Source organism: Peromyscus eremicus, chromosome 4 (assembly GCF_949786415.1).
Source record: "Peromyscus eremicus chromosome 4, PerEre_H2_v1, whole genome shotgun sequence".
Taxonomy (NCBI): domain Eukaryota; kingdom Metazoa; phylum Chordata; class Mammalia; order Rodentia; family Cricetidae; genus Peromyscus; species Peromyscus eremicus.
The window spans coordinates 4,054,017-4,079,461 of NC_081419.1; the positions used below are offsets into that span (position 1 = coordinate 4,054,017).

General features: G+C 51.9%; 1 protein-coding gene across 5 annotated transcripts in view; it reads right to left on the reverse strand.

Annotated features, from left to right (window-relative positions):
• Positions 1 to 25,445, reverse strand: part of Zer1 (zyg-11 related cell cycle regulator) — a 42,098-nt gene that overhangs the window by 2,814 nt on the left and 13,839 nt on the right. For 3 of the 5 annotated variants that reach the window (XM_059259957.1, XM_059259958.1, XM_059259955.1), the window contains exons 2-15: positions 13,995 to 14,229; positions 12,292 to 12,442; positions 11,753 to 12,189; positions 11,328 to 11,504; positions 9,657 to 9,771; positions 9,397 to 9,543; positions 8,930 to 9,103; positions 5,647 to 5,862; positions 4,125 to 4,166; positions 3,902 to 4,021; positions 3,342 to 3,457; positions 2,463 to 2,651; positions 1,535 to 1,632; positions 711 to 813 (exon numbers count right to left, since the gene is read on the reverse strand). In XM_059259957.1, the coding sequence (XP_059115940.1) occupies positions 711 to 813; positions 1,535 to 1,632; positions 2,463 to 2,651; positions 3,342 to 3,457; positions 3,902 to 4,021; positions 4,125 to 4,166; positions 5,647 to 5,862; positions 8,930 to 9,103; positions 9,397 to 9,543; positions 9,657 to 9,771; positions 11,328 to 11,504; positions 11,753 to 12,189; positions 12,292 to 12,442; positions 13,995 to 14,152 (2,243 nt within the window). In that variant the 5' untranslated portion in view covers positions 14,153 to 14,229. Of the gene's footprint in view, positions 1 to 710; positions 814 to 1,534; positions 1,633 to 2,462; positions 2,652 to 3,341; positions 3,458 to 3,901; positions 4,022 to 4,124; positions 4,167 to 5,646; positions 5,863 to 8,929; positions 9,104 to 9,396; positions 9,544 to 9,656; positions 9,772 to 11,327; positions 11,505 to 11,752; positions 12,190 to 12,291; positions 12,443 to 13,994; positions 14,230 to 21,726; positions 21,843 to 25,445 lie in introns of those variants that run through there. The other 2 variants (XM_059259956.1, XM_059259959.1) reach the window with 2 other exon arrangements.

The window sequence follows — 25,445 nt, forward strand, 5'->3', positions numbered from 1 at the left end:
TTATGACAAGGGACTACCCTCCCACTAGAATGGATCGGGAGAGAGGATGGCCAATCCAGCTGACACTAGCATGTGGTGTTGCACTGTCTTGTGCACACACTGGAGGGACAATCAGAGCTGATGCTCAACACTCAACAATGAATCCACGGACACAGAAGCCCAGTGTGGACTCTGGCATACCCCAACCTTCACACTGGTAATTTGTGCGTGTGCGTGGGTATGTATGTGTGCACATACATGCGCACACATATGTATGTGCTATGGGTGGGGCCTTGCACATGCCCCATACTGTACCACGGAGTTTCCTTTTAGCCCATCCAAGGGCACTGTTCTCCTGGTGACCTTCGCCTTCACACTTGCCTTCAGATAAACTAGCACTGTGCACACACGGCCTCTAGAATATGTATCACCACACTGAGTCCTTTTTCATTGGAATCATTGTGGTCAAAAATAATGCGGAGTTCTTGCTAGTGCAGAGAAGCAAGGAGGTTCTCGATGGGAATCAAAGGAAGCCAACAGAGCCCTTGAGAGCAGATTAACTCCGCTGAAGGTCGGTGACATGGATAAATGACAGACCCCTGCTGGACAGCCATACACTGTCTGCTCCACATTCAACCCTGAGTGGCCCCTGGGAACTTTGGCCATTCCCACTGTGCCCCTTGCCCACCGGATCAAGGTACCCAGCCAGAAATGCAAGATTTGTTTCTTACCGGGCCATCTCCTTGGTTTCCTGCCGGGCAGTGGCCATCTTGATCAACTCCCTCAGCAGGGGCATCCCACCTTCTTTGATCAGCAGGGGGCAGTACTTGTCAGCTATAGGGCAGAGCAGGGAGCTGAGGATGGGCGGCTTTCTATGGGTCTGTGCCCCAGACACCCACCCTGCTTCCAGAACGGCTCTACAGTGGCTGCGGGGGGGGGGGGGGGGGGGGGGAACGGATACATTGGAGCAGGGACAAGCCAAGTCTGCCTGCCTCCTGGGTCCACTTGGACGGGAAAAGGGGCAAGCCCTTGGAAAAGACACTTCCTATTGTGGTCCAAAGTTGTTATAGTTCCCCCAGACTTTGTCCTAACAAATTAAGAAAATATTATTCCAAGCACAGGCCCAAAGCATGATACCCCTCTTAGAGGTTTGTATCATGACACAGGTTCCCAGGGAGTTTTGGAACTGGAGTCCCCAGGCAGCAGCTTGCATTTATGATATTGTTAGTAAGATACCCCCAGGGGACTGTGGTAACCACCCAGGCCGGAGCCACGGGTATCCTTTTGCCCTGCAGGTGGTAAAAAGACTGGAAAGGTCACTGACAAGTAGGGTAGGAAGTGTGAGGAAAGGCACACTGTACAGGCCGAGTCGCTTCTGATGGTGCAGCGGGGCTAGCCACCACACCGGCATGCCACTAATCCCCAAGTGCAGAGGACTGCTCTAAGACACAAGGCCAACAGTAACCCTACGTGACCCCTCCTGCATGCAAGCTCCCTGTGGACATGCTGTGTTCAGCTGAGTGAGTGTCTGAACTTGGGGAGGGGAGGCACTCACGGTAGACAGACACGAGGTTGTACAGGGCCCAGGTGGCCCAGTGCTGGCTGACTGGAGAGATGCCCTGAGGAAGGAGGCGGAGAATCGGCTCAAAGGACCTGGAGGGAGAGAGACTGCCGCTATTACCCCTGAGACTGAAGCAGGGTGTGTGAGTGTGTGTGTGTGTGTGTGTGTGTGTGTGTGTGTGTGCGCGCGCGCGTGCTCTCCTCCGTGTGTGTGTGTGTGTGTGTGTGTGTGTGTGTGTGCTCTCCTCCGTGTGTGTGTATGTGTGTGTGTGTGTGTGCTCTCCTCCCTGCAGGGTCCTAAGGGCAAGCCTGGGGGATGCCAGGGGTCCTGCTGCAGGCTCTGCCCAGGAGCTCACTCTGGACAAGATCAAAGTCAGAACAGAGAGACAAGCTGTGGCGAGGAAGGGAGAAGCCCTGGAAATTGCCTACAGTGACTCTAGGCCAGGCTGGAGTGGCAGTCCCCAAACCAAATCAGCAAGGCCTCAGAGGGGCCCCCCGAGACTGAGCTTCCCATCTCCCAGGGACCTAGGGCCTGAGCAAAGCTGCATACCTCAGCCCATCCTTTCAAAAGAGTATTTGACTTAATAACCAGCTGCAGAGACAGCCCAGCGGGAAGAAAGGGGCTGACTGGAGACTGCAATCCACTCACAGCACAGTAAGAACTGAAGCCAGCCTGGTGGGGGAGGGTTACAGGTGACTTGTGTTTTGCTGTGTATTTAATTCTGTATCAAGCATGCATAAAACACAGGCCTGGGATACACACAGGTGTTACTAAGTGGGGAATGTGCCCATCACACACTGGATCCTACAGTGAACGAGAGCAAATGACTTTGGAGGACAGGACCAGGATGGAAGCTCAGGATACAGCATGCTGGGACAAGCAGCTTCTGACTCTCCATGCTGTGTACCTTCCCATCTCTCACCTATAGTTGATATTCCTCCGGGAGTTGATATCCCAGCTCTGGATGGCTGCCCACATACGCTCCTCCACCTCTGGCCTCTGGGGCTCACAGACACCCCAGGCCTCAGGCCCATCGAACATGATGTGGGATAGAACACCACAGGCATTGTAAGAAACCTCAATGCCATCGGCCTTGCTTTCCAGCAGGTTGCTACCAGGAGGAAGAAGGAAAAATCCATCATGCACTCACGGATGATAATCTAGACCCCCGATGCCAGAGGCACCATTGCTATGACTCTGTTGGTTCAGCCTCTTGAGCACTAGGATTACAGGTGTGTACTACTGGGCTCAGCTGTAAATGACTAGGGTCTTTTGTTTGTTTGTTTTTTGAGTCAGGATCTCATGCAGTTCAGGCTGGCCTGGAACGTGCTATGTCGTCAAGATTCCTGCTTCTTCGTCCCCCAAGTGCTGGGATTACAAGCTTGTGCCACCACATCCAGCCACTTGTTAGTCACAGAGTCCTTCAAAACTGGATGTGACATTACTGCCATCTGCGGCAGGTTGAAAGAATAAGACAACACACAGGGGCATGAGCAATGGCTCCGTGGTTAAAAGCACACGCTGCTCTTTCAGAGACTGGAATAGGTTCCCAGCACACTTGGTGGCTTGCAACTGCCGTACCCCGAAGCTCCAGGAAGACCCAAAGCCTCTGGCCTTTATGGGCAATTGCACTCATGGGCACATACCCATCCACCCCCCACATAATTAAAGCCAATTGAAAACAAAACCCACATTATAGATAGAAAGCAGGATCAACGACAGAAACCTAGACTGAGCACAGCTGTGGCCATCGAATACACACTACTGTTGTGAGTATCCTGGCAGCCAAGGAAGCACCAACCTGAAGACGCTGATGAACTGGGAAGTCATCAGCTGAGGCCGCAGCTCCTTCACCTCTGCCACGTTCCCCAAGAGTCCCAGCATGTTCCGGTGCAGTTCCTGCTTCTCTGGGAACTCCTGGGGAACAAGATTTAATGTCTGATTGTTACCCTGAAGGCTTTGTGGGCACCTGTCTGAATGGCCCTCTAGACACAGAAGAGGTACAGTGGGCTCCTGTGACCTGTGGGACAAGTGTGGCTCCATTTGCCACAGCTTAGAAGGGTCCTTTTGGGGAGCTCCTTGGAAGCTAGAGCAAGAAACAGAGACCTGCCTTCTGGGCAGAACTGTATCTACTAGCAGGAAATGGTCTGTGGGCAATCAGAGCAGACTGCTGTGAACACAGGCTGGGGGTTCCCTGGCAGAAAGGATCTTAGGAGGCCCAGCTGGGGTGGCGTGGCATGGCAGGGGAGGGGGGCTGAATTGCTCATGCCCTGGTGTCCATGGGAAGCTTGTATGGGATAGTGCCTGTGGGGTAGCAGCCTGTGGGGGGGGGGGGGGGGTGGCAGCCAGGGCAGTGCCTACCTTGAGGCAGTCGAGAAAGAGCTTCATGCCATTGAAGTTGAGGAACATCTCGCAGTTGTCGGGTGTCTCGTCTGTGATGTTCCACAGGGCACTCCAGGAGAACTCCATGACCTGGTCACACTGTGGGGGAGGCACAGCTCAGCCGAGCCCCCCTAAGGACACATGGCCAGCCCTGGCACAGAAGTCTCTGGGGTGAGGGCAGAGTATGTGAGGCTCTCCTTACCGTCTTGTCCAGCAGCTTCTTCTGGATCAGCTTCAACATGGTCTGTGGGGAGAGGAGAGAGGCTGCCTGAGGCCAGGACTCCAGCAGCCCGGGAGCTCAGCAGAGGGAGCCACTGGCTGTCCTGAGTGACAGCCCGACAGCATTCAACACTACGTTTTTTGTAGGCTGTTTGAAGGGTGGTCAAGTACATACCCTTGGAACTTGGCCCAGCCCTCCCATGCTCTGGGCTGCCCTTCCCCAGGGGTAAAGTGAGGCTAACAATGGATGCATCTAGTTCCTGCCCCCTCCTTCCCTCCAATTTTTTTTTTTGTTTTTTGTTTTTTGTTTTTGTTTTTTTTTTTTTTTTTTTTTTTTTTTTTCGAGACAGGGTTTCTCTGTGTAGCTTTGCGCCTTTCCTGGAACTTGCTTGGTAGCCCAGGCTGGCCTCGAACTCACAGAGATCCTCCTGGCTCTGCCTCCCGAGTCCTGGGATTAAAGGCGTGCGCCGCCGCCGCCGCCGCCGCCGCCGCCGCCGCCGCCACCACCGCCACCACCGCCCGGCTCCTTCCCTCCCATATTTATCCTGTCCCATGTACTGGCTGGGAAGTTATTTATAGCAGGCCAGGGCAGCAGAGTGATGGAGGCCAACCCTGGTCTTCTGCCACAGGGATTACTGCATGGAGCTGAGGGGAAGTAGTTCAAAGACAAGGAAGGCCACACAATAATCAGCAACAATCACATTCAGAAATTCTTCTGATCACCAGGCATGGTGGCATACGCCTTTAATCCCAGTACTTAGGAGGCAAAGGCAGGAGGATCTCAGTGAGTTTGAGGCCAGCCTGGGCTACAAAGCAAGTTCCAGGACATCCAGGACTACACAGAGAAGCCCTGTCTTGAAAAACAAAACAAAACAGTTTTTCTGAGGTGGTCATGGTGGCTGGTGGCTGGTGGCTGGTGGCTGGTGGCATACACCTTTAATACCGGCACTCAGGGGAAGGCAGGTGGATCTTTCTGAGTTTGAGACCAACCTGGTCTACATATCAAGTTCCAGGCCCGCCAGGGCTACATACAAAGACCTTGTCTCAGAAAATAAAAATAAAAGAATTAAACAAACAACTCTTCTGGGGGACTGCAGAGATGGCTCTGTAGTTAGGAGTGCACACTATTCTTGCAGAGGACCCAAGTGTGAGATGGCACATGGCCACCTATAACTCCAGCTCTAGATGGATCAACCCAATCTGGCCTGCACTAGCCCCACTAACACACACACACACACACACACACACACACACACACACGAAAGAAAGTCTTCAAAGTGCTGGTGTGAAGCTCAGTGCTGGGCACTTGCCTAGCATTCGCCAGGCCCTGCACTCAGTCCTTAGCAATCCTCTCCTCCACCCCACCCCACATAAAGACGAAAAGAACACAGATGCGCTCCCTTGGGTCTACCCTGCCGACTTTCCCTACCCTCCTACCCCAGCCCAGGTCTCCTGAGACCTTACTCACAGAGGACAGGATGACAAGGGCGGACAAGCACACGTACCACCACGAAGCCCATCTTGCCCACAGCCTCCTTGTGGTCATTGTCCACTTGGCAGACCAGGGCATTGCACAAGTGCACGGCAATGCGCTGGATCGACTCGTCCTGCCGGGTGGGGCTGAGGATGCTGAGCAGAAGCTCGTTCACGCGGCGGTACTGGAACTCCAGCTCCTCGGGGATGCTGAAGTTGCACAGGGTCAGACAGCAGTTCCGCTGCACCTGGGCCAGGTTGGGAGACAGCAGAGCACGTTCAGGCACAGATTTGGAACAGGGCTCTAGGCCAGGGCCACCCAGAGCTGGGGAGGCCCTCTGGAGGAGCAGCCTATCAGGGTCTTTTGTTTGGAGTTTTTTGAGATGGAGATGGGGGTCTCACGTAATCCAGGCTGAATTCAAATTACTATATAGCCAGGGCTAGCTTCAACTACTACCCTCCCTGCCTCAGCCTCCCAAGACGTACTACCAGGCCCAACTAATGCTTGTTGGCTTGCTTTTCACTTTTATTAAGGTTATTCTAAAAAAGCATTTAAAAACATGAAATTTTTGTAGAGTATATAATTTTAAAAACATACCCATGTAACCACTACCAATGCCAAGAAACAACACTGCCAACACCCAAAGGCCCTTCCTACCCTTCCCAGGGAGCCACAGTTGCTGTTCAGAACTGCTCACAGGGTCGTGTTGTTACATGCAGCTAGAGTGTACTCTCTTTCACTGCAGGAAGCATTCTCTCATGACACCTCAGTTTATCTATCACTCTCCTGCTACCAGACTTTGGCCCCTGTCCATAATGTGTTACATATGCTTCCTGATGTCCATAACACAGCTGCACTACGGTACACATGCTCGGGAGATTTCCGGTTTTTATTCTCTTGAGAGGGTCTTATGTAGTCCAGGATGGCTTCAAACGCAGCTGAAGATGACGCTGAGCTTCTGAGCCTCTTGCCTCCACCAAGCCTGGCTGGCCTGATGTAAATGTACAAGTATTCATGCTGCTGGATAAGGCCCGGCTGTTTTCCAGGTGGCTGAACTGGCCTACACTCTCACGACAGCGTATCGGCATCTGGCCACACCCCTTCTCAACTGCTCTTTCCCAGCCTGCACTGATCACCATTTAATCTCATTCCCTTCCTTATTAAACACAGATTTTCAATTTATTTTATGTGTATGAGTGTTTGGCCTGCACTCATGCCTTGTGCTCGAGGAGGTCAGAAGGTGTTGGAGCCCTTGGAACAGGAGTTCCAGCCAATTGTGAGCCACCAAATGAGTGCTGGGAACTGAACCCATGTCCTCTGCAAGAGTAATAAGTGCTGTTAACCACTGAGTCATATATCTAGCCCTGTTTCCTTCCTTATTAAATATTGACATTCACCATGTTTTATTGATCACACTATTTAGAGAGTATGGTCCCTTAGGCAACATCTTATTTGTTTTTCTGTTTATCACACACATGCATGCACGCACACACACACTTTTTGCAGTGCTGGGAACCGAACTCCGAACCTCATGCCTTGTACATGTGTTCCATCACTGAGCTACAACCCTGGCCCAAAATATTAGAACTTGAGAAAAAGATGATTTTAAAGTTTTTCTTTCTTTTTTTTTAAATTTTTGCTTGTGTGAGACAGGGTTTCTCTGTGTAGCCCTGGCTGTCCTGCAACTTGCTCTGTAGACCAGGCTGGCCTCGAACTCAGAGAGGCAGACCCCTGCCTCTGCTCTGGCCTTACTTTACAGTTGAAAGGCAACCCTGTACAATGTTTACGTGCTATCACCCGGCAGACAGCTAGTGTCCTAGCTCCTTTGTTTTCTTGATTTTAATTTTATGCATGTGGGTGATTGCCTGCATGTATGCCTGTGTACCACATGCATGCAGTGCCCCCGGAGGCCAGAAGAGGGTGCTGCATCCCCTGGGACTGGAGTTACAGATGGTTGTGAGATGTGGGATTTGAACCGGGGTTCTCTGCAACAGCAGTCAGTGCTCTTAATTGCTGAACCATCTTTCCATGCCCCATTTTTTCCTTCCTTCCTTCCTTCCTTCCTTCCTTCCTTCCTTCCTTTCCTTCCTTCCTTCCTTCCTTCCTTCCTTCCTTCCTTCCTTCCTTCCTTCCTTCCTTCCTTCCTTCCTTTTTCTGAGACAGGGTCTCTCTGTGTAGTCCTGGCCGTCCTGAAACTCGCTTTGAAACTCACAGAGATCCACCTGCCTCTGTCTCCTGAGGATGTGCTGGGATGCCCAGTGATTTTCTTTCTGAGGCAGAGTTTTACTCTGTAACCCAGACCTCAATCCTTCCCTCAGCCTCCTGAGGCCTCCATCACAAGCAAGAGCCAGCATGCCTGATTCCCCCTTTCTCTCCCTTTTGCCTAAGCCAAGTCTTCAAAGCAGAAATTATTTGTGGGGCTGGAGAGATGGCTCAGCAGTTAAGAACACTGGCTGCGGGCTGGAGAGATGGCTCAGAGGTTAAGAGCACTGCCTGTTCTTCCAGAGGTCCTGAGTTCAATTCCCAGCAACCACATGGTGGCTCACAACCATCTATAATGTGATCTGGTGCCCTCTTCTGGTATGCAGGCATGCATGCAGATAGAACACTGTATACATACATAAATAAATCTTAAAAAAAAAAAAAAAAAAAAAAAGAACACTGGCTGCTTTCCCAGAGGACCTGAGTTCAATTCCCAGCACCTACATGGCAGCTCACACCTGTCTGTAATTCTAGTTCCAGGACTTCTGACACCCTCACACAGACATACATGCACCCAAAACACCAATGAACGTTAATAATAACAACTAAAAAAAATTGTCTGTACATTCACACCCACAGAAACAAACATCCACATTACATAAACAACATGCAGCACGGTGCAGATGACCCATTTACTAAACTCCCATGCACAGACTAAAAGTCAGAATAAGGGGTGTCAGTGAAAGGCTCTAAGTGTGGTGGGGTTTTAGGTGGAGTTCACATCTTTGTATCTGTAACTGTTCTATGGTAAATGTTCTTTTATTATAATTAAAACACAGGTATTAGAAACAACCTTCCCAACAGTGATAGGGACAGAGGGGCAGAGGAGAAGGCACATCTGGAACTCAGAGGGCAGAGGGGGGGTGGCCATGGCAGTGAGTGAGTGGCAGTTGAGGCTAGAGACAAGTTTCTGGGACAGTGGCTATGCAAGGGGAATTGACGAAGGCCACCTAAGTCCAGGCAAGCCTGGCGGACATGCGTGTCTGGGACCCTGGGAAGCAGCAAGGGTTACTGGGCCAAAGCATGCAGGCCACAGTAGGCAGGGGGCTCACCGTCACCTCCTGGTAGGACTCCATGCCATTCAGCACCACCTGGATGACCTGCCGGCGCAGCTTGACGCTCTGCTCCGAGCGGTACTCGGAGTTGGTCAGGTAGAAGAGAGCAGCGCTGCCTGTCACTTGAATGTTCTTGTCATACTTGTGGCACTTGAGGGCTGTGATGACCAGCTGTGTGAAGACAGGGCAGAGGCTGGGGCTGGAAGTGCTGCCAGAGGCAGGCAAGGACAGCCTGGGCTCTGTGAGTCACTAAGGCTCCTCTGGGGAAAGGCTGACCCTAGCCCTGCTCTCCTGGGTAGATGTGGGGAGGGCAGGAAGTAGGGCAGGGAAGCCAGGCACTGCCAACGGGGTGGAAGCTTGTGAGGCAAGGCTGCCTATTTCCCTGGGATCAGGAGTGGGTGCAGAGGGGCAGAGGAGGAGGGCAGGGCTGTCTGGGAGCCTGAAGGCCCGGGGTCTGAGCTGACCTTCAGGGCCCGCAGAAGCTGGTTGCAGCGTTCAATACGTGCAATGTCAAACAGCAGGTTGATGGCCCTGGAAGTGACCTCAGGCCGGTGTTCTGTGTAGGCCTCGATGGCGTTCAGCACCTGCTCCTCATTTTTGTCACCGCTTACCTAGTGATGGAACATGTTCAGGACAACCCACAAGAGGCCAGGGAGTGGGATCCCCAGACTCAGTGGCGCTCCAGTACCCGGCCACTTCCTTCCTCCCACACCCCGCCTCTTACTTTGTAGGCTGGAATGTGTGTGAGGCGACACAGGGAGGTCTCAAAGAGTCCGAGGAACTGCAGTGGCCTCCTGAGAGCCCGAAAAGGCATGATGCTGCTCTTGGAAGGCTCGGTGCTGGGAAAAGAACATGCCAGAGTTGGCAACCTGGTCGGACCTAGCTGGGCTCCCCCACAGACTAGGCATTTCATTGATGGAGAAACAAGGGCTTCTAGCCTCATCCTGTCCCTGCCCAACTCCCTGGTAGCTAAGACTGGCCTTGAACTCCTGATCCCCCTCCTCTCACCTCCCAAGTGCTGGGATTACAGGCACATGCTTCCATGCCTGTTCTACGCTGTGTCGGGGATGGAGCCCAAGGCTTTGTACATGGTAGGCGAACACTCTACCACCTGAGCTACATTCCCAGCCCCCACTTCTTGATGGAAGGGTGGGAAGGGCACAGTGTAAGGAACACGGGACGGGAACTGCTCCCACTGCCACCTTTGAGGGGTATCACCTGCCAGGCTAACAGGGACATGTTTCACCAACAATCAAAGATAAGCTCCTCTGCCACATGCCACTAAATGTGGCTGAGGGAGGCCATGAGGCCAATCACCGTGGCTGGGCTGGAATGAGATCTCACCACCCATCCACTGCACACATCAGCCATGGCAACACCTGAGGAGCAGTAGGCCAACAGGCCTGCCGTTCCCCGCCACGCCATCGTGCCCAGGCTGCTTGTTGCCCAGGTACACTCCCTGTGGCCCCCAAGCCTTGTGCATGCTGATCCCATGCTGCAATGGGATCTGTTCAACAGACTCAGAATGGCTTAGGGTGGCCCCGAGAGTGCACTTCCCAGGCCAGTGCCCAGAACGACTTTTCTATCCCCACCAGCTCACACGGGCCACGTGGGCAAGGCTTGACTTGCTTCTGTATTTATGCTAATTTACTCAACATGTGCATGTGTGCTTGTGCACGCTCGTACGCTCACACTCGTATAGTTTGTAGGACTGGGTTCCAGGGACAGAACTCAGGTTGTCAGCTTTGGTGTCAAGCACCTCTACCTGCTGAGCTATCTTGCTGGCCCTTGACTTTTTAAAGTAATTGATTATTTATTTTAATTTTATGGGTATTTTGCCTGCATACTCTATGTTGTACTCTATGTGTGTGCCTGGTGCCTGCAGAGGCCAGAAGAGCATGTCAGGTCCCTTGGAAGCAGACGGTTATAGGCAGTCATGCGGGTGTGGGGCTCAAACCCAGGTCCTCTGGAAAAGCAACAAATGCTATAAACTGTGAACTGTCTCTCTAGCCACCCCAGCCCCTTTCTGAAGCTATGTAGCCCTGGCTGGCCTTGAACTCACAGAGATGAGCCTGCCCTGTCTCTGTGTACTGGGATTAAAGCTGTGCATCATCATGCTGGACTCACAGACTTGCTTCTTCCCCTGCATCCCCCACCCCCTACCCTGGAGCTGAGGACCGAACCCAGGACCTTGTGCTTACTAGGCAAGCGCTCTACCACTGAGCTAAATCCCCTACAGACTTGCTTCTTATCTCTAGCACCCAGCACTGTACTTGGCACAGGGTGCTTAGCCAGGACTTGGGGAATGACACCTTCCCAGCAGCCATAGCCAGGTACCCAGCTGGTCTGCCCTGCCACCTCATCCATCTTGGACCACAGCCGGGTGGGTACCCACCTGATCTGTCCTGCCTCCTCATCCATCTTGGAGATGCTACAGTTCTCTAGGATCATGTGGCCAGAGATGTCCAGGGACATCAGGTTCCCCAGCTTCTGCACCAAGAGGCTGAGCACCTTCCGAGTCAGCTTGAACTTGTAGTAGCTGGAGAGGCGGTCTCGGGAGATGTCCAGGTGGCTGCAGGTCAGGGAGGGGCCACAGGTCAGGATCTGACTCCCTCAAGTCACAGCAGGGGAGGGCCATGCCTGCCACCACTTCTCCGGGAATTCTGTCTGCTGGGACGTAGGTGCCGTAAACCGCCCTCATGCAGCTAGAATATGTGGTCTAAGGAGTGGGCTCTCTCCCTCTGCTCCATGCAAGGGTTCCCTCTCTCCCACACCTCTCCCGCCCCCTGTCCTCCCGCTCCTGCTGACTGCACAGCTCACCGAAGCTTGTGCAGCTGGGCGATGACACGGATGTGGTCATCCGAAAGGTCCATGTTGTAGAGCACAAGGGACATCAGACTGTCCTTCCACTGTGTTAGGAAGGTGGCGTCGCTTGTCTGGATGCCTGAGAGGTCCAAGGCAGCCAGTGAGTTGAGTGGCCGAAGCAGAGACTCCACTGGGACACCGTCTATCATGCGGCCCAGGTTGAGGAAGCGCAGGCGACTGAAGCCTTCGAAGGTGAAGTCCTTGACCAGCACCTGGCAGGTGGGGTTGACGAGACACTCGTCCTCACAGCCCCCTGGGTTGTCCTCCTCATAGAAGATGTTGGCACAGCCGAAGAGGCTCAAGGACACCAGACTGTGGCTGAAGCTCCGCAGTGTCTGCAGGCTCTTGGCCGACAGCTTCTCGCAGTTGGTCAGGTATAGCTCCACCAGGTCCTGGAGTAACACAGCAGTCTCAGCTCCCCTGCCCACCCTGTGCCACCCCAGGCCTGCCTTCTGGGGATGGGCGGGTCTGCACAGTAGGGAGAGCGGCCTCACCTGCTTGCGAATGGCCTCCAGGTCCTGGTCCTGCACCAGGTCCTCGCGGAGGTGGATCCGGGTGAGGCGAGTGCTGCGGGGGTCTGAGAAGAGGCTGAAGAAGGTCTCGTGTGGCTCAAAGGTGCAGGCAGCACTGACCAGCTCCACATACCTGGGAGAGAAGCAAGCCTAGCTAGGGAGTGCCTACGCACCTGGGCCGCCTTCTGAGGCCACATCACCCGAGCAACAGCCAGCTCCCGGTCCTCTCTTCACAGCGCCTGCTTAGATTCTGACTACACCATATGCTTCAGGAGACAGAATCCAAAGGCGGTCCTCAGGGTGACCACGTGTGACACAAGGGGCCTCTTATCATCCACAGCAAGTCCCAAGCACTTCCCTTCAGCAGCCTAAACACGAACCTGCACACACAGCACGTGTGTGCCTCCTCTTCACAGGCACAGCCCATCACACCAGACTGCACTACCTTAACCAGAGTCCCACCACGGTCCAGACACACCTTTTCTTTGTAGCCTCTGGCATCTTAGCAGCCCCTTCCAGGGCAGGCAAATTAAAATGAAGTAAAATGGTTCTGAACTTACAGCTAGGCGCTAGGCAGACCGTGAGCCTTCAGTGTGACCTTACCTAGCCACAGCTGTGTATGCATGAATCCTGGGCTAGGGGCTCGGAGGGACGGCTCAGCTGTTAAGAACACTTGTTCTCAGGGACTGGAGTAGAAGGAGGGGAAACTGAGGTCCGGATGTAATGTATGAGAGAAGAATAAAAGTTTAGAAAAAAAGAGTACTTGTTCTTGCAGAGGACTGGTATTCAGTTTCCAGTGCCTACATGGTGGCCCCTTTAAAAAAGAAAAGAACCAGGCATGGTATGGCACACCTTTAATCCCAGCATTTGGGAGGCAGAGGCAGGTGGATCTCTGAGTTTGAGCCCAGCCTGGTCCACAGAGTGAGTTCCGGGCTAGAAGAGGTGATACAGAGAAACCGTTTGGCTCAACTGCTCCCAGCTGGGGAGCTCACACAACTAAATTTGCCTAGATGTCAATCTCTTCATCTGGGAGATGCATCAGCTTCGGTGCTAAGCTGAGAAAGTGTTCAGCACCATGCCTGGCCCACACTGAATGCCCAGAACACCATTCCGAGCTCAGTCCTCAGTTCCCATGTGATCTAATGGTTTCCCTTTGGGATAACTTGTATACCCCCAGCGCTCAGGGAGGTGTATACACCTTGTGCTATAGGCACCCAGCGCAGTGGAGGGTCTGCCAGGAGGCTGCATAGAGGTCATCTGGGTGATACAGCCTCTGTTGTTCTGGTCTTGGTACACATATAAACACACTTGTCCATGTGTACTTAGTTCAGAAGTGCAGACACAGGTGTGAGCACACACACACAGGGTAGTACACAATGCCCTGATTTACATGCGGGATTTTATACTAACTTATTCCTAAACACACACATGCTGCTTCACACACATATTCTGTGCTGCATAATCCTACATGTATATATACCCATTCCTTCAAGTGCACACACATCAATGCATATGCAACCATATCTCTATGGTAACATATACATATCATTATTGTCCCTCAATGTCACGTTCATAGCCACTTCCCCTTGTGGGGGTCTGAACACATAGTCTTCATCTTCAGCTCACACTTCATCCCCCACATTTGGCTCCAACCCTGCCCTAGTCCTGGGGAGTCCCTTGCTCACTCATTGACCAGCTGGTCACAGATTTCGCTGGGCAAGAAGATGTCTGGATGCAGCCGCAGGGTCTCCTTGTCCAGCAGGTAGCCCAGGGTGCCATCAAGATTCCGGAGACAGAAGTCGGTACAGAGGGCCATGAGGGACTCGGGTGTGTCGGACGCCATGCTGGGGGAGGGCAGGTGGCCACTCTCGGTCAGCTAGGAGTTCCCAACACTCACAAGATCATTGGCAGAGCCACAGCCTGGGAAGGAGAAAAGAGGCCAAGTGAGCTGCAGATAAAAGCCTGTGTCTGCTCCGTGTGGGGAAAGGAAGCCCCATCCAGCACATTCAAATGACCACCTACAAGGCTGGGCAAGCCTGTAACCCAGCACTTGGCAGACACTCCAGGAGGACCAAGAGTTGCAGACCAGCCTGAGTTATAGCTAGTCTCTGACTCACAACAAAAGCTGAGTGTTGGCCAGGCGGTGGTGGCACATGCCTTTAATCCCAGCACTCGGGAGGCAGAGCCAGGCAGATCTCTGTGAGTTCGAGGCCAGCCTGGGCTACCAAGTGAGTCCCAGGAAAGGCGCAAAGCTACACAGAGAAACCCTGTCTCAAAAAACCAAAAAAAAAAAAAAAAAAAAAAAAAAAAAAAAAGCTGAGTGTTATCCGGTCATAAAGGTACCCAGGTAACACTGGGCCATGCTAACCGAAGAAACCAACCATGAAGGTTACAACAGAGTCCACGGGATGTGCAGCCGCAAAGGGCAACTCCACAGACACGGACCAGTGTCTGGGGAGACGGGAGTGACGACAGTGATGGCTGTACACTGTGAGCACACTACAAACCGCAGAACTGGACACCTGAAATGGCCGCAACACATGACCTGGGAATCACACTCAAATGTCACTCTACAGAGTGAAGTCTTGAGGGCTGGAGAGATGGCTTGGTGGTTAAGAACATCATCTACTGCTCTTGCAAAGGTCCTGGGTTCAAGTCCCAGAACCTACATGGTAGCTCACAACTGACCAGAATTCTAGCTCCAGGGGCATGCAGTGCCCACGGAGCTCAGAAAAGAAATCGGATCTCCTAGATCTGGAATTACAGATGGTTTTGAGCTGCCATGTGGGTGCGGGGAACCAAACCCAGGTCCTCTGCAAGAGCAAACAAGTGTTCTTAACCACTGGCCAGTTCTCCAGGCCCTCCCCTAAGATTATTTCTTAACAGGCCTTAAAAATGCCAACCATAAGAGAGAAAAGGTTAAACCGGTATGCATGAGGAAACTTCTGTTCACACACACACAAAAGCTAATTCCAAACACACCACAGGCCTAAAGTAGAGTACAGGGTACTTTATGACGTAACAGCAGGCCTGTTTCACAGAAAGACGGACGCCGATAGACTGGGTTTAGCAATGTGCCGGCAATCCCAGCACTTGGGAGGAAACTAAGGTAGAGGATCACGAAGCTCAATTCAAGCCTAGACAACATAATGGAGATTCAGGGGAGGGGAGGGAAGGGAAGGGAGGGGGAGGAGGAGGAGGGAGGCACAGACTACAAACGCAAAGCTGGTCCTTCCTGAGGGGACCCACAGCTGTCTTTGCTGCGATCATTCACATGTGTGCTCTAATTCAATAGAGATTAAAAATGGTTGGCACCAGCCTTCAGTCCCACATACTCAAAATACATAGGCAACGCTTACAGACCAGTAAGGAGCGAGGTAGCATGTGCTTTACCAGTGTAAAGGGGGCAGAAGACCCCAGCCGGCACCTCCTTAAAGATGACTGCCTCCTGAAGGGCACTCAGCTTGCTCCATCGGTATCAGAGAAACGCACACCAACCCACAATGAGATGCCACTTCCCACTGCCAGCCAGCTCAGGGGCGGACACCAAGCACTGGTGAAGATATGGAACACTGCTGGTGGAGTGAGAAGTGGTGTGAACTGGGAGAGAGTTAACACTGACTGATGCTGAGTAGGACTGTGCTTTCAAGGCTCAGCGAGTCTGCCGTCAGGAACACACCCAACAGAGGTACATATGCAAATGTGTGACTAGGGCCAGTGAGCTGGCTTGGAGGTAAAGGTACTTGCATGCAAGCCTAGGACCTGAGTTCAAACCCCAGGACCCACAGTACAAGAGACAACAGATGCCCAGAAGTTGCCCTCTGACCTCCACACAGGGACTGTGGCAGATGCACACCCACATTCTCATACAATACCTAATAAATAAACTTTTAAAAGGTACACTAAATGTTCACAGCAGTATTTTTGTTGTTGTTGTTGTTGTTTTTTTTTTTTTTTTTTTTTTGGTTTTTTCGAGACAGGGTTTCTCTGTGTAGCTTTGCGCCTTTCCTGGGACTCACTTGGTAGTCCAGGCTGGCCTCGAACTCACAGAGATCCGCCTGGCTCTGCCTCCCGAGTGCTGGGATTAAAGGCGTGCGCCACCACCGCCCGGCTGTTGTTGTTGTTTTACAAGACAGAGTTTTTTCATGCAGCCCTGGATGTCCTGGAACTCGCTCTGTAGACCAGGAACTCAGAGATCCGCCTGCCTCTGCTTCCCGAGTGCTGGGATTAAAGATGTGCGCCACCACCGCCTGGCTTACAGCAATATTCTATGTGATGGCCCCCTTGAGTGTCCAGTGACATGGCAATGGATAATTACAATCTATTTTTTTTTTTTTTTTTTTTTTTTTTTTTGGTTTTTTGAGACAGGGTTTCTCTGTGTAGCTTTGCGCCTTCCCTGGAACTCACTTGGTAGCCCAGGCTGGCCTCGAACTCACAGAGATCCGCCTGGCTCTGCCTCCCGAGTGCTGGGATTAAAGGCGTGCGCCACCACCGCCCGGCCCAATTACAATCTATTTATTGTTTAATCACCACACTGCAGTGAGAATTCAGTCAACGACTGGGATGATCTTCACAAAAGACAAGGAAGGAGTCCAATAGGAGGCCATTGCATTTGTTTCCGGAGCATTCCCTTCAACTAGCACACAAGGAAGCCTGCCCTGGAGTGGGACTATCTCCTTGGCAAGGACGGGTGTGTAGGGATGTGCCCCTGAAAGGAAGTTTTTGGGTTTGGGTGGACTTCAGGTCATTCCTCTGAGTGGATCCACAGGTGTCTTCATTGTGAACATTCACAGAATTCAGTAAAGAGATTAAAAATGGTTGGCCCCAGCCAGGTAGGGTGGCGCACACCTTTAGTCCTAGCACACAGAAGGCAGAGACAGGAGGGTATCTGTGAGTTCGAGGCCAGCCTGGTCTACAGAGTGAGTTCCAGGACAGCTAGGGCTATAAAGAGAAATCCTGTCTCAAGCAAAAAACAAAAACACGATTGGCACCCATGGAAAGAGATCTGGATGCCTCCCGGTGATAAGCCAGTTCGTATAGTACCAACACTGGCTGCAGTGACGGCAGACTGAACCTTCATATTATACTCAGGTGAACAAGAGACAGTTCCTGGGGGCTGGAGAGATGGCACAGGGGTTTAGAGAACCTGCGTTTACTTCACTGTGTGGGTGTATGGGCTCTGGGCAAGTACTACTACACTATATACATAGACAACTTGAGCATCCATAGATTTTTGGTACCCAACCCAGGGAATCAATCCCCTGTGGATACCGAACTGCAGACAAGTCTCAGTGTTTTGAGATGTAGCGCAGTGGTAGAGGCCATGCTTACTATGTATGAGGCTTTGGGCTCAATCCCTGACATCCCCCCAAAAGTACAGGTTCTGTGGTCCGACTTCATTCTGTAATTCACTGGGAAACAATGTCACCTCTCCAGATCACAGTGTCCTCATGTAGAAAGGCGAGGATGATAATTCTTGTGCCAGGGCTGGAGGAGCTGAGGAGATAGTGCTGGGAAATGCTTCCCACAGCACACAACACACAGCAAACGAGGCTCTGCTTATGTCTGACAGATAAGGGAACTCAAGCTCTGAGACTCAAGGCCACTCTGTACAAATGGGTCTCTTTGGCTCCGTCACATCATCCCTGAGAGCAGTGGTTCTCAACCAGTGGGTCATGACCCCTTTGGGGGTCGAATGACCCTTTCCCAGGGGTCACTTAAGACCATCTGTAGCCGGGTGGTGGTGGCGCACGCCTTTAATCCCAGCACTCGGGAGACAGAGCCAGGCGGATCTCTGTGAGTTCGAGGCCAATGTGGTCTCCAAAGCGAGTTCCAGGAAAGGCGCAAAGCTACACAGAGAAACCCTGTCTCGAAAAACCAAAAAAAAAAAAAAAAAAAGACCATCTGTAAACAGAGATACCTATATTACGGTCTCCAAAGCGAGTTCCAGGAAAGGCACAAAGCTACACAGAGAAACCCTGTCTCGAAAAACCAAAAAAAAAAAAAAAAAAAAAGACCATCTGTAAACAGAGATACCTATATTACGTTACATAACAGTAGCAACATTACAGTTATGAAGTAGCAACAAAAATCATTTTATGGTTGGGGATTACCACAACAAGAGGGACTGTATTAGAGGGTCCCAGCATTAGGAAGGTTGAGAACCACTGCCCTAGGAGGAAAGTTCCAAAGGGGTGTGGGCTCAGCATTGCCCAGCTTCTGGGCACCACTCCTGAGCCTTCTAAGATACTCAGGCCATGGAGCAACAGGCAACATTGCCTGCACTGGGGAGGCTGAGGCAGGAGGATCACAAGTTCAGGACCAGCCTGAGCAACTTAGCAAAGCCCTGTATTAATAAAATAAAAAAATGTGGGGCAGCTCAGTGGTAGAGCACTTGCCTAGCATGTGTGAGACACCGGGTTCCATCTTCAGCGGGAAAAAAATAAAAATCAGCTATTCTTTGGCTGTTGCTGCTTTTAAGATTTATTTCATTTTCTTTTATAGATAGAATCTCACTATGTAGACCTGATTGGCCTGGAGCTCTCTAGGTAAACCAGGATGGCCGTGAGCTCACAGAGGTCTTCCCGTCCCTGCTGGAATTAAAGGCAGGTGCCACTATGCCCACGCCTGATATAAACTTACGTGTGTGGAGGGCGGGCCTACGTGCACATGGAGACCAGAAGAGAATGACAGCCCCCAGGGCCGGAGCCACAGGCCCTGAGCGCGGCTTGATGCACGTGCTAGGAACTGAACTCAGGTCTCTGTAAGAAGAGCATGCACTTTTCTTTTTAAAAACTAAATCAGTTAATTTTTTTCTTAGATTTATTTATATTCTTTTAGATACATAAGTGTTTTGCTTGCATGTATGTCTACGTACCACATGCATGCCTGGTGTCCTTGAAGGTCAGAAGAGGGCACTGGATCCCCTGGAACTAGAGTTATGGATGTTTGTGAGCTACCATGTGGGTGCTGGGACTCAAACAAATGCTCTCTGAACTGCTGAACCATCTCTCTAACCCAGGAAGAGCACGCGCTTTTAACCGCAGAGCCGTCTCTGAGGCCCTGTTACTTCGACTTTCTTGTCTTTTTTTCTTTAAAGACGGCTCTCGAGACTCACTGCCACCCTCTGCCAAGCTGCTCTCACTTCTGTGCCAAGCAGGGTCTGTTCTTCCTAGACCCAGGCCTCCCACAAGGCCCATGCCCAGCAGTCCCGGTGCCAATGTAACACTCTCCGGGGACCCGCCCTCCCTGGCAGGCCTGCCGGAACGACAGCCTGGCCTTCTCCTTGCCGGCACTGGGGAAGCAGCATGGAGAGACCAGGCCGGCTCGGGACCCGGTTTCTGGCCTCCTCAGTTCCGTGACCCCCTCTAGCCTACCTCCTCCACTGGATGGCTGAGGCCCTAGGCCTAGTCACTTGTAGCCCCACGCCTAGTTCCTTCTCTGTCTACTGGGACTGTCCAGGTTCAACCAACGATTTCTTTCACCCCGAAGAGTCCCCACAACTACCCATCCCCACCCATGTCCTGCCTCTACAAAGCAGCTCCTGGCCACTCAACGCACTGAGTTCTCTTATGGGCCCACTCCATCATCCCAGTGTCCAGGGAGGCATCACTGTCCTGTCAGCACGTTCCTGCTAAGGGTCTCATGACCTCAATCCAGGTTCTAGTTTATTCCTCCTGCTTCCATGGTAGACAGGGGACAGATAGATATCTGTTTCCTTCTTTTTTCTCTTCTCTTCTCTTTCTTTTCTTTTCTTTAAGATTTTTTGTTTTTCTAGACAGGGTTTCTCTGTGTATAGCCCTGGCTGCCCTAGAACTTGTAGCCCAGGATGGCCTCGAACTCACAGAGATCTGCCTGCCTCTGCCTCCCTCGTGCTGGGATTAAAGGCGTGCGCCACCACTGCCTGCAGGCTGTCTGTTTCTGCAGTGCTTCCCTGTAACTGTGATCCTAGCCATGAACTCCTGAGGGCACAGGTCCTCTATTGAGCAAGCCAGACAAGGCCCTGCCTGTATGAAACATCCTGGCACTACTAGGAGACAGCCACCTAAGAACACAGATACAGTCACATCTCTGGGCCAGAGCTCTGACAGACAGGGAAGGGCCTGTGTCCACTCTGAGCTGCAGTCTCAGGGCAGGCTTGACATTTATCGGAGACCCCAGAGATGAGCCCTCGCTAGCCCTGGATGGGGAGGAAGGAGAGGATGTGCAGTGACTGAAAAGATGGGGTGCAGGGCATGCAGGCCCCAAGAGCCCAGGGGTACTGAACACCCAGCACAGGGCCTGAGGGAAGGGAAGTGTCAACAAATGCCATGGCAGGAGCCACAAAGGACTGCAGGATCTGAGTCTCATGAGGCTGAGCATAAGTTCCCAGAACACTGCTGAATCCCTACGGGCCACAGCAGAACCTGTGGCTGCCTGGGAGAGCGCTACTTTCCTGTTCTAACTGGGCTGCACACACTGAAGGGATACCACAATACCAGTTGCCCAGGTCATCGAAGGCCTCCAGAGAACACACTGGGTGAATGCTGCCACCTGTGGTCACCTCCTCGAGGGACTGACCCTGCAGCGGTGGGGAGGGGGGTGTCCCCGGTGAGCTGAGGGCTCAGAACACCCTACCACTGCACCCCTTGGAGCTTTAAGGAGCTCTCTACTCTCACAACAGGTTCCAGCCATCTGGAGTTCTGGCAAGTGGGGACTCTGATACTGACGACTACCAGAGGAGGAGAACCCCGTGTCTCTTTTCTTACAGGCTCTTTAGGACATGCAGGGAGAAAAGATGGAGAAAAACAACAGCAGCCCAGGCAGCCGCCCCCGCTGCACCATCCCCATGCTGGGCGCTTCCAGACGGATACCCAGCTCCTTCCAGAACTGACTTCCTACAGTTTCTTATTTAACCAGCCAAACATCACAGCCCAGGACCCTGTACCAATCCAGAGCTATTCATTTGCATAACAATTTGTCTATGACCCTCCCCCCAGCTGCCAGCTCGGGAGGACCGACTGGCGGCTTGCACCCACGCCCACATCCTTGGTGCCTACTAGTGCCTGGCATTTAGGCGGAACAAAGGTTTGCTGTTGCCAGGATTACCTCACGATGGTACTCTGAGGTAGAGACTGCTAGTCATTTGCTGATGAAGCACTGAGAGGCCCACAACTAACACAAAAGTAGCCTGAGATAGCCACTGACTTTGGGTAAGGGTGTAAAATCTAAACTCACCAATCACTCTCTTCCATTCATCCAGCAACCAGCTAGAGAAATAGAGTGACCAATGTTCAGAGGAAGGCGCAAAGGACCCCAGCAACAGACACCCTGACACCTAGAGAACAGAGTCTGGGAGCCAGAAGATCCAAACCTTGGAGCGGCGCCCACCCTGTGAAATGTTAACCCGTAAGCTCCCCAGACAAACGTCCTACTTACACTTGAATGCTTTCCAGGAAGGAGTGGATCCTGGGCTAGGGATTAGGACAGAAATCTGCTGTGACAATAGTCCAGACAAGTGCTAGGGGAACTCTAGCAGACAGAGGCGCAGGTGAGGACTGGAGATAGGTGTCTACAGAGACTAAATCCTGGGAAGACACCGAGCGAGGGAGGCAAGCACATCCCACTAGGCTGTTGGTATCTCTCTTGATAAGAAACAATGAACAAATACTGGGGGGGGGGGGGGGGGGGCGGATGACTGAGAACCACACTGCTTGGGTTCTGTCTGTGCGAGCAAACTTACTAATGCCCATGATGCTCAGCACTAGCTATGTGCCAGCTCCCTCCCCCTCGTCACAGGAGGCAGGGTCCTATCTACAGCCTGCAGGTGTGGCAGCTGAGGCTGTGTGCCAAGTAGTCTGCACAGCCGCTGTGTATACAGATAGACCCGTGATCTCCACTCAACAGGTCAAGCCCGAGGGTTTTAACCTTTCCAGCTATCTTCTCAGGGGGGTCACCCACGATGTCTTATGCAAGCCTCAGTTTCCCTTCTGTGCTATCACTACCTTCTTTCAACTCCATGCATCCTTGCCTTATGACCACTGATGATCTGGTTTTGTGGTAGCGATTCCATGGGCACCATGGGCCAGGACTAGAAGCTTCCTAAAAGTAGGGACCCTGTAGAGTCACAAGACCTCCATTATACAATAAGTGAATGACAGGCGAGGCTAGCTGAGACCCTCCTGTCTCTGTCTCTCCATCTCTGGGATTACAAGTGCGCGTCACCATACTGCTTGTTTTTTGTTTTTTTCCGAGACAGGGTTTCTCTATGTAGACCAGGCTGGCCTTGAACTCACAGAGATCCACCTGCCTCTGTCACCCGAGCACTAAGATTAAAGGTGTGCGCCACCACCACCAGACCACCATACAGTTTTGTGTGGGTGCTGGGGATTGAACTCAGGTCCTCAAGCCAAGTATTTTTACCGTGTGAGTCATATCCCCAGCTCTTTGTTGACTTCTGAAGCCAGAAAACCAGCACCAGTGAAGGAACCAGGTTTTACGTTAATCCCCAAATAGCTGGCTCTACAGGGGTCTCCGAGCTCACACTTTTGGAGTCAAGAACAGCTGAAGCACCTAGGCTGAACAAAAAAAAACAGTGAAAGCAGAGGCCGGTGAGACGGCTCAGTGGTTAAGCGGTGCTGGCTGCCAAGGCCCAAAACCCGAGTTCGAACCCCAGGTCCTTCGTGATGGAAAGAGAGAGCCGACGCTCATAAATTGTCCTTTGACCTCCACACTTGTGCTGTGGTACTTCAGTAAGTAAATGTTAAAAACAAACACACCTGGAGGCAAAGCGCACCCCTGTGCCTGGTGGGCTAGCTGCACCTGCGGAAGTCCCGGGGCACTAACAGGAAGTGCCCTTCAGTGCTGCGGAGCGTTAGCCAAGGACTGATCCTTCTCCAACCTATGTCTCATTTCATCCCCCCACACCCTTCAGAGTCAGCAGGGGCAAGAGGACAACATTCTCAGTGTAAAGATGGGAAAATCGAGGTCCAGAGGGAACAAAGGATTCACAAAAGTACATATAATAAGCGGTGGCAGACCTGTGCTGGACCCTGGCTCACCAGGTAGCTAGCTAGTTTGGGGTTCCCCGGGTCATAGAAGCTTTCTCTGTCATTTAGGCTCCAATCTTCGAAGTGCTCTAATTTTACACATTTACATTTTATTTTTGTAGTGCTTGGGATGGACCCCAGTGGTTTCTGCATGCTAGGCAAGCAGTCAATCACGGAGCCACACCTTCTGTCCCTTGCCCTTGCATTTTTAAATCCAACTGCTCAGCCTATGACCCAGGCCTGATGATGTAGTCAGGCTCAAGGGGTGAGGAGAAAGGTCTGGGGCTGTTCTCCTCAAAGGCTGCAAATTTTCAGCCTGTGCCAGGTACCTCCAGGATCCTCAGCCTCTGCCTGAAACCTGGCCACACACTCGATGCCACAGCTCGGTCCAACAAACACTGTCCTTCCCAGTCTGTCTACAAGTCACAGACAGCACTGTCATTTTGTTATGTGACCGAATGGGGACTCTTGGGGCTTGATTTCCAAAGTCCTCATTGGGTCAGGCATGGTGTACCATATTGTCCCAGCCCTCAGGGGGCAGAGGCAGGTGAATCTCTGTGAGTTCAAGACCAGCCTGGTCTACAGAGTGAGTTTGAGGCCAGCCTTGTCTACACGCAATTACCTCAAAATGAACAAACAAATAAAAAAGTAAGGACCACCAGCTAGAGTTGGTGGCCCATGTCTGCAATCCCAGCACTTGGGAGGCTGAGGAGGGCTGCTGTGAGTCCAAGGTCAGCCTGGGCTACACAGTGAGTCAGCCTAGCTACAGGAGACCTTACCTAAAAAAAAAAAAAAAAAAAAAAAAAGAAGAAGAAAGAAAAAGAAAAAGAAAACAAACAAACAAACAAACAACCAAGGCTAAGCTCTCAGACCTCCCTGGAGGACACACCATTACTTTTACCAGTGAGGGATGTCATAAGATGTCATAAGAGTCTACATAGCCCCCTCCAGTATTCCTACAAATTCTATGAGCTGGGGATTCAGCCAGAGCAGGGGATACACTGGTTGGTGCTGGAATGCAGGGCTGTGTGGTGGCAGATCCCTACTGTCATCTACCCCACCACACTGCCACACACGCACTCTACTTTAGCAGTCCTACTCTACAGACAGAAAGACTGAGGCACAAGGTCACTTGCTCACATCCTTAGAACCAGGAAACAGTAGTGTGAATAACTTGCCTGCAGGGCTATCTTTTAAAAGATTTCTGTCACTGATGGTCACTCAGAACAAAAGGCCAAAGTACAATGGTCACTTGTCACCTCAGACACATTTGCATTTCTCCAACATTTTAACAATTACAGTCAACCCTGCATCACAAGGCAGCCCCTAACTTGCTCCCTATTGTTTCTTGTTCCCAGTTGACTTCCTTACCACCCACTCTGCCTCCTCCATGCTAACCCACTCCTCCATGCTGACCCACGCAAGTTCCCCTCAGGACCTTTGCACCTGCTGCTGGATGCTGTGCCCCCAGAAAGCTTAATGACTTCCTGCCTCACTCATCTCTGCTCAGACAGCAACCTTATTAGAAACCTTCCCTGACCACTTTCTATAAAGAAGTCCCAGGCTCTGTCCCCCATGGCCCTTCCTGCTTTCCCTTTCTCCCTTCTACATGACACTCACTATTACTGCTTTACATGTAATAGTAACGACCCTTCCATCTGACAGCCACCTCTTGTCTAAACAAAGCTTCCTGTGACCCTTTTCAGTGCTATCTTCCATGGTCACTCGAAACCTAAGGAGAAGCATTCTGTCAGAAACATCAGAAACATCATTGAGCCAGCTTTTCCCAGGCATTAGGTGGCACCCCCTCACCCCCCTTAATATCTCACAAGGCGCAAGCAAACACGGGAAATCTCTGACTCTGGTTAAAGAGCAGCCAAACCAAGCTCCACTCAGAGCTGGGCTGGCCAGACCAGCCAGCTCCACTTTCATGTCCCCTATGGGCGCCCTTGGTCTTCAGTGTGCAAGCCCACCCGCCCTTTCCCGACCCTGTTGCACCCTCTTGCACCGCGCCATCCCATTTTGGGAGCTGATCCAGAAGCCATGCCATCCTTAAGCTTTTAAGTAGCACGGCTTGGGGGTTGGAAGGAGACCTAAGCTCATCCAACA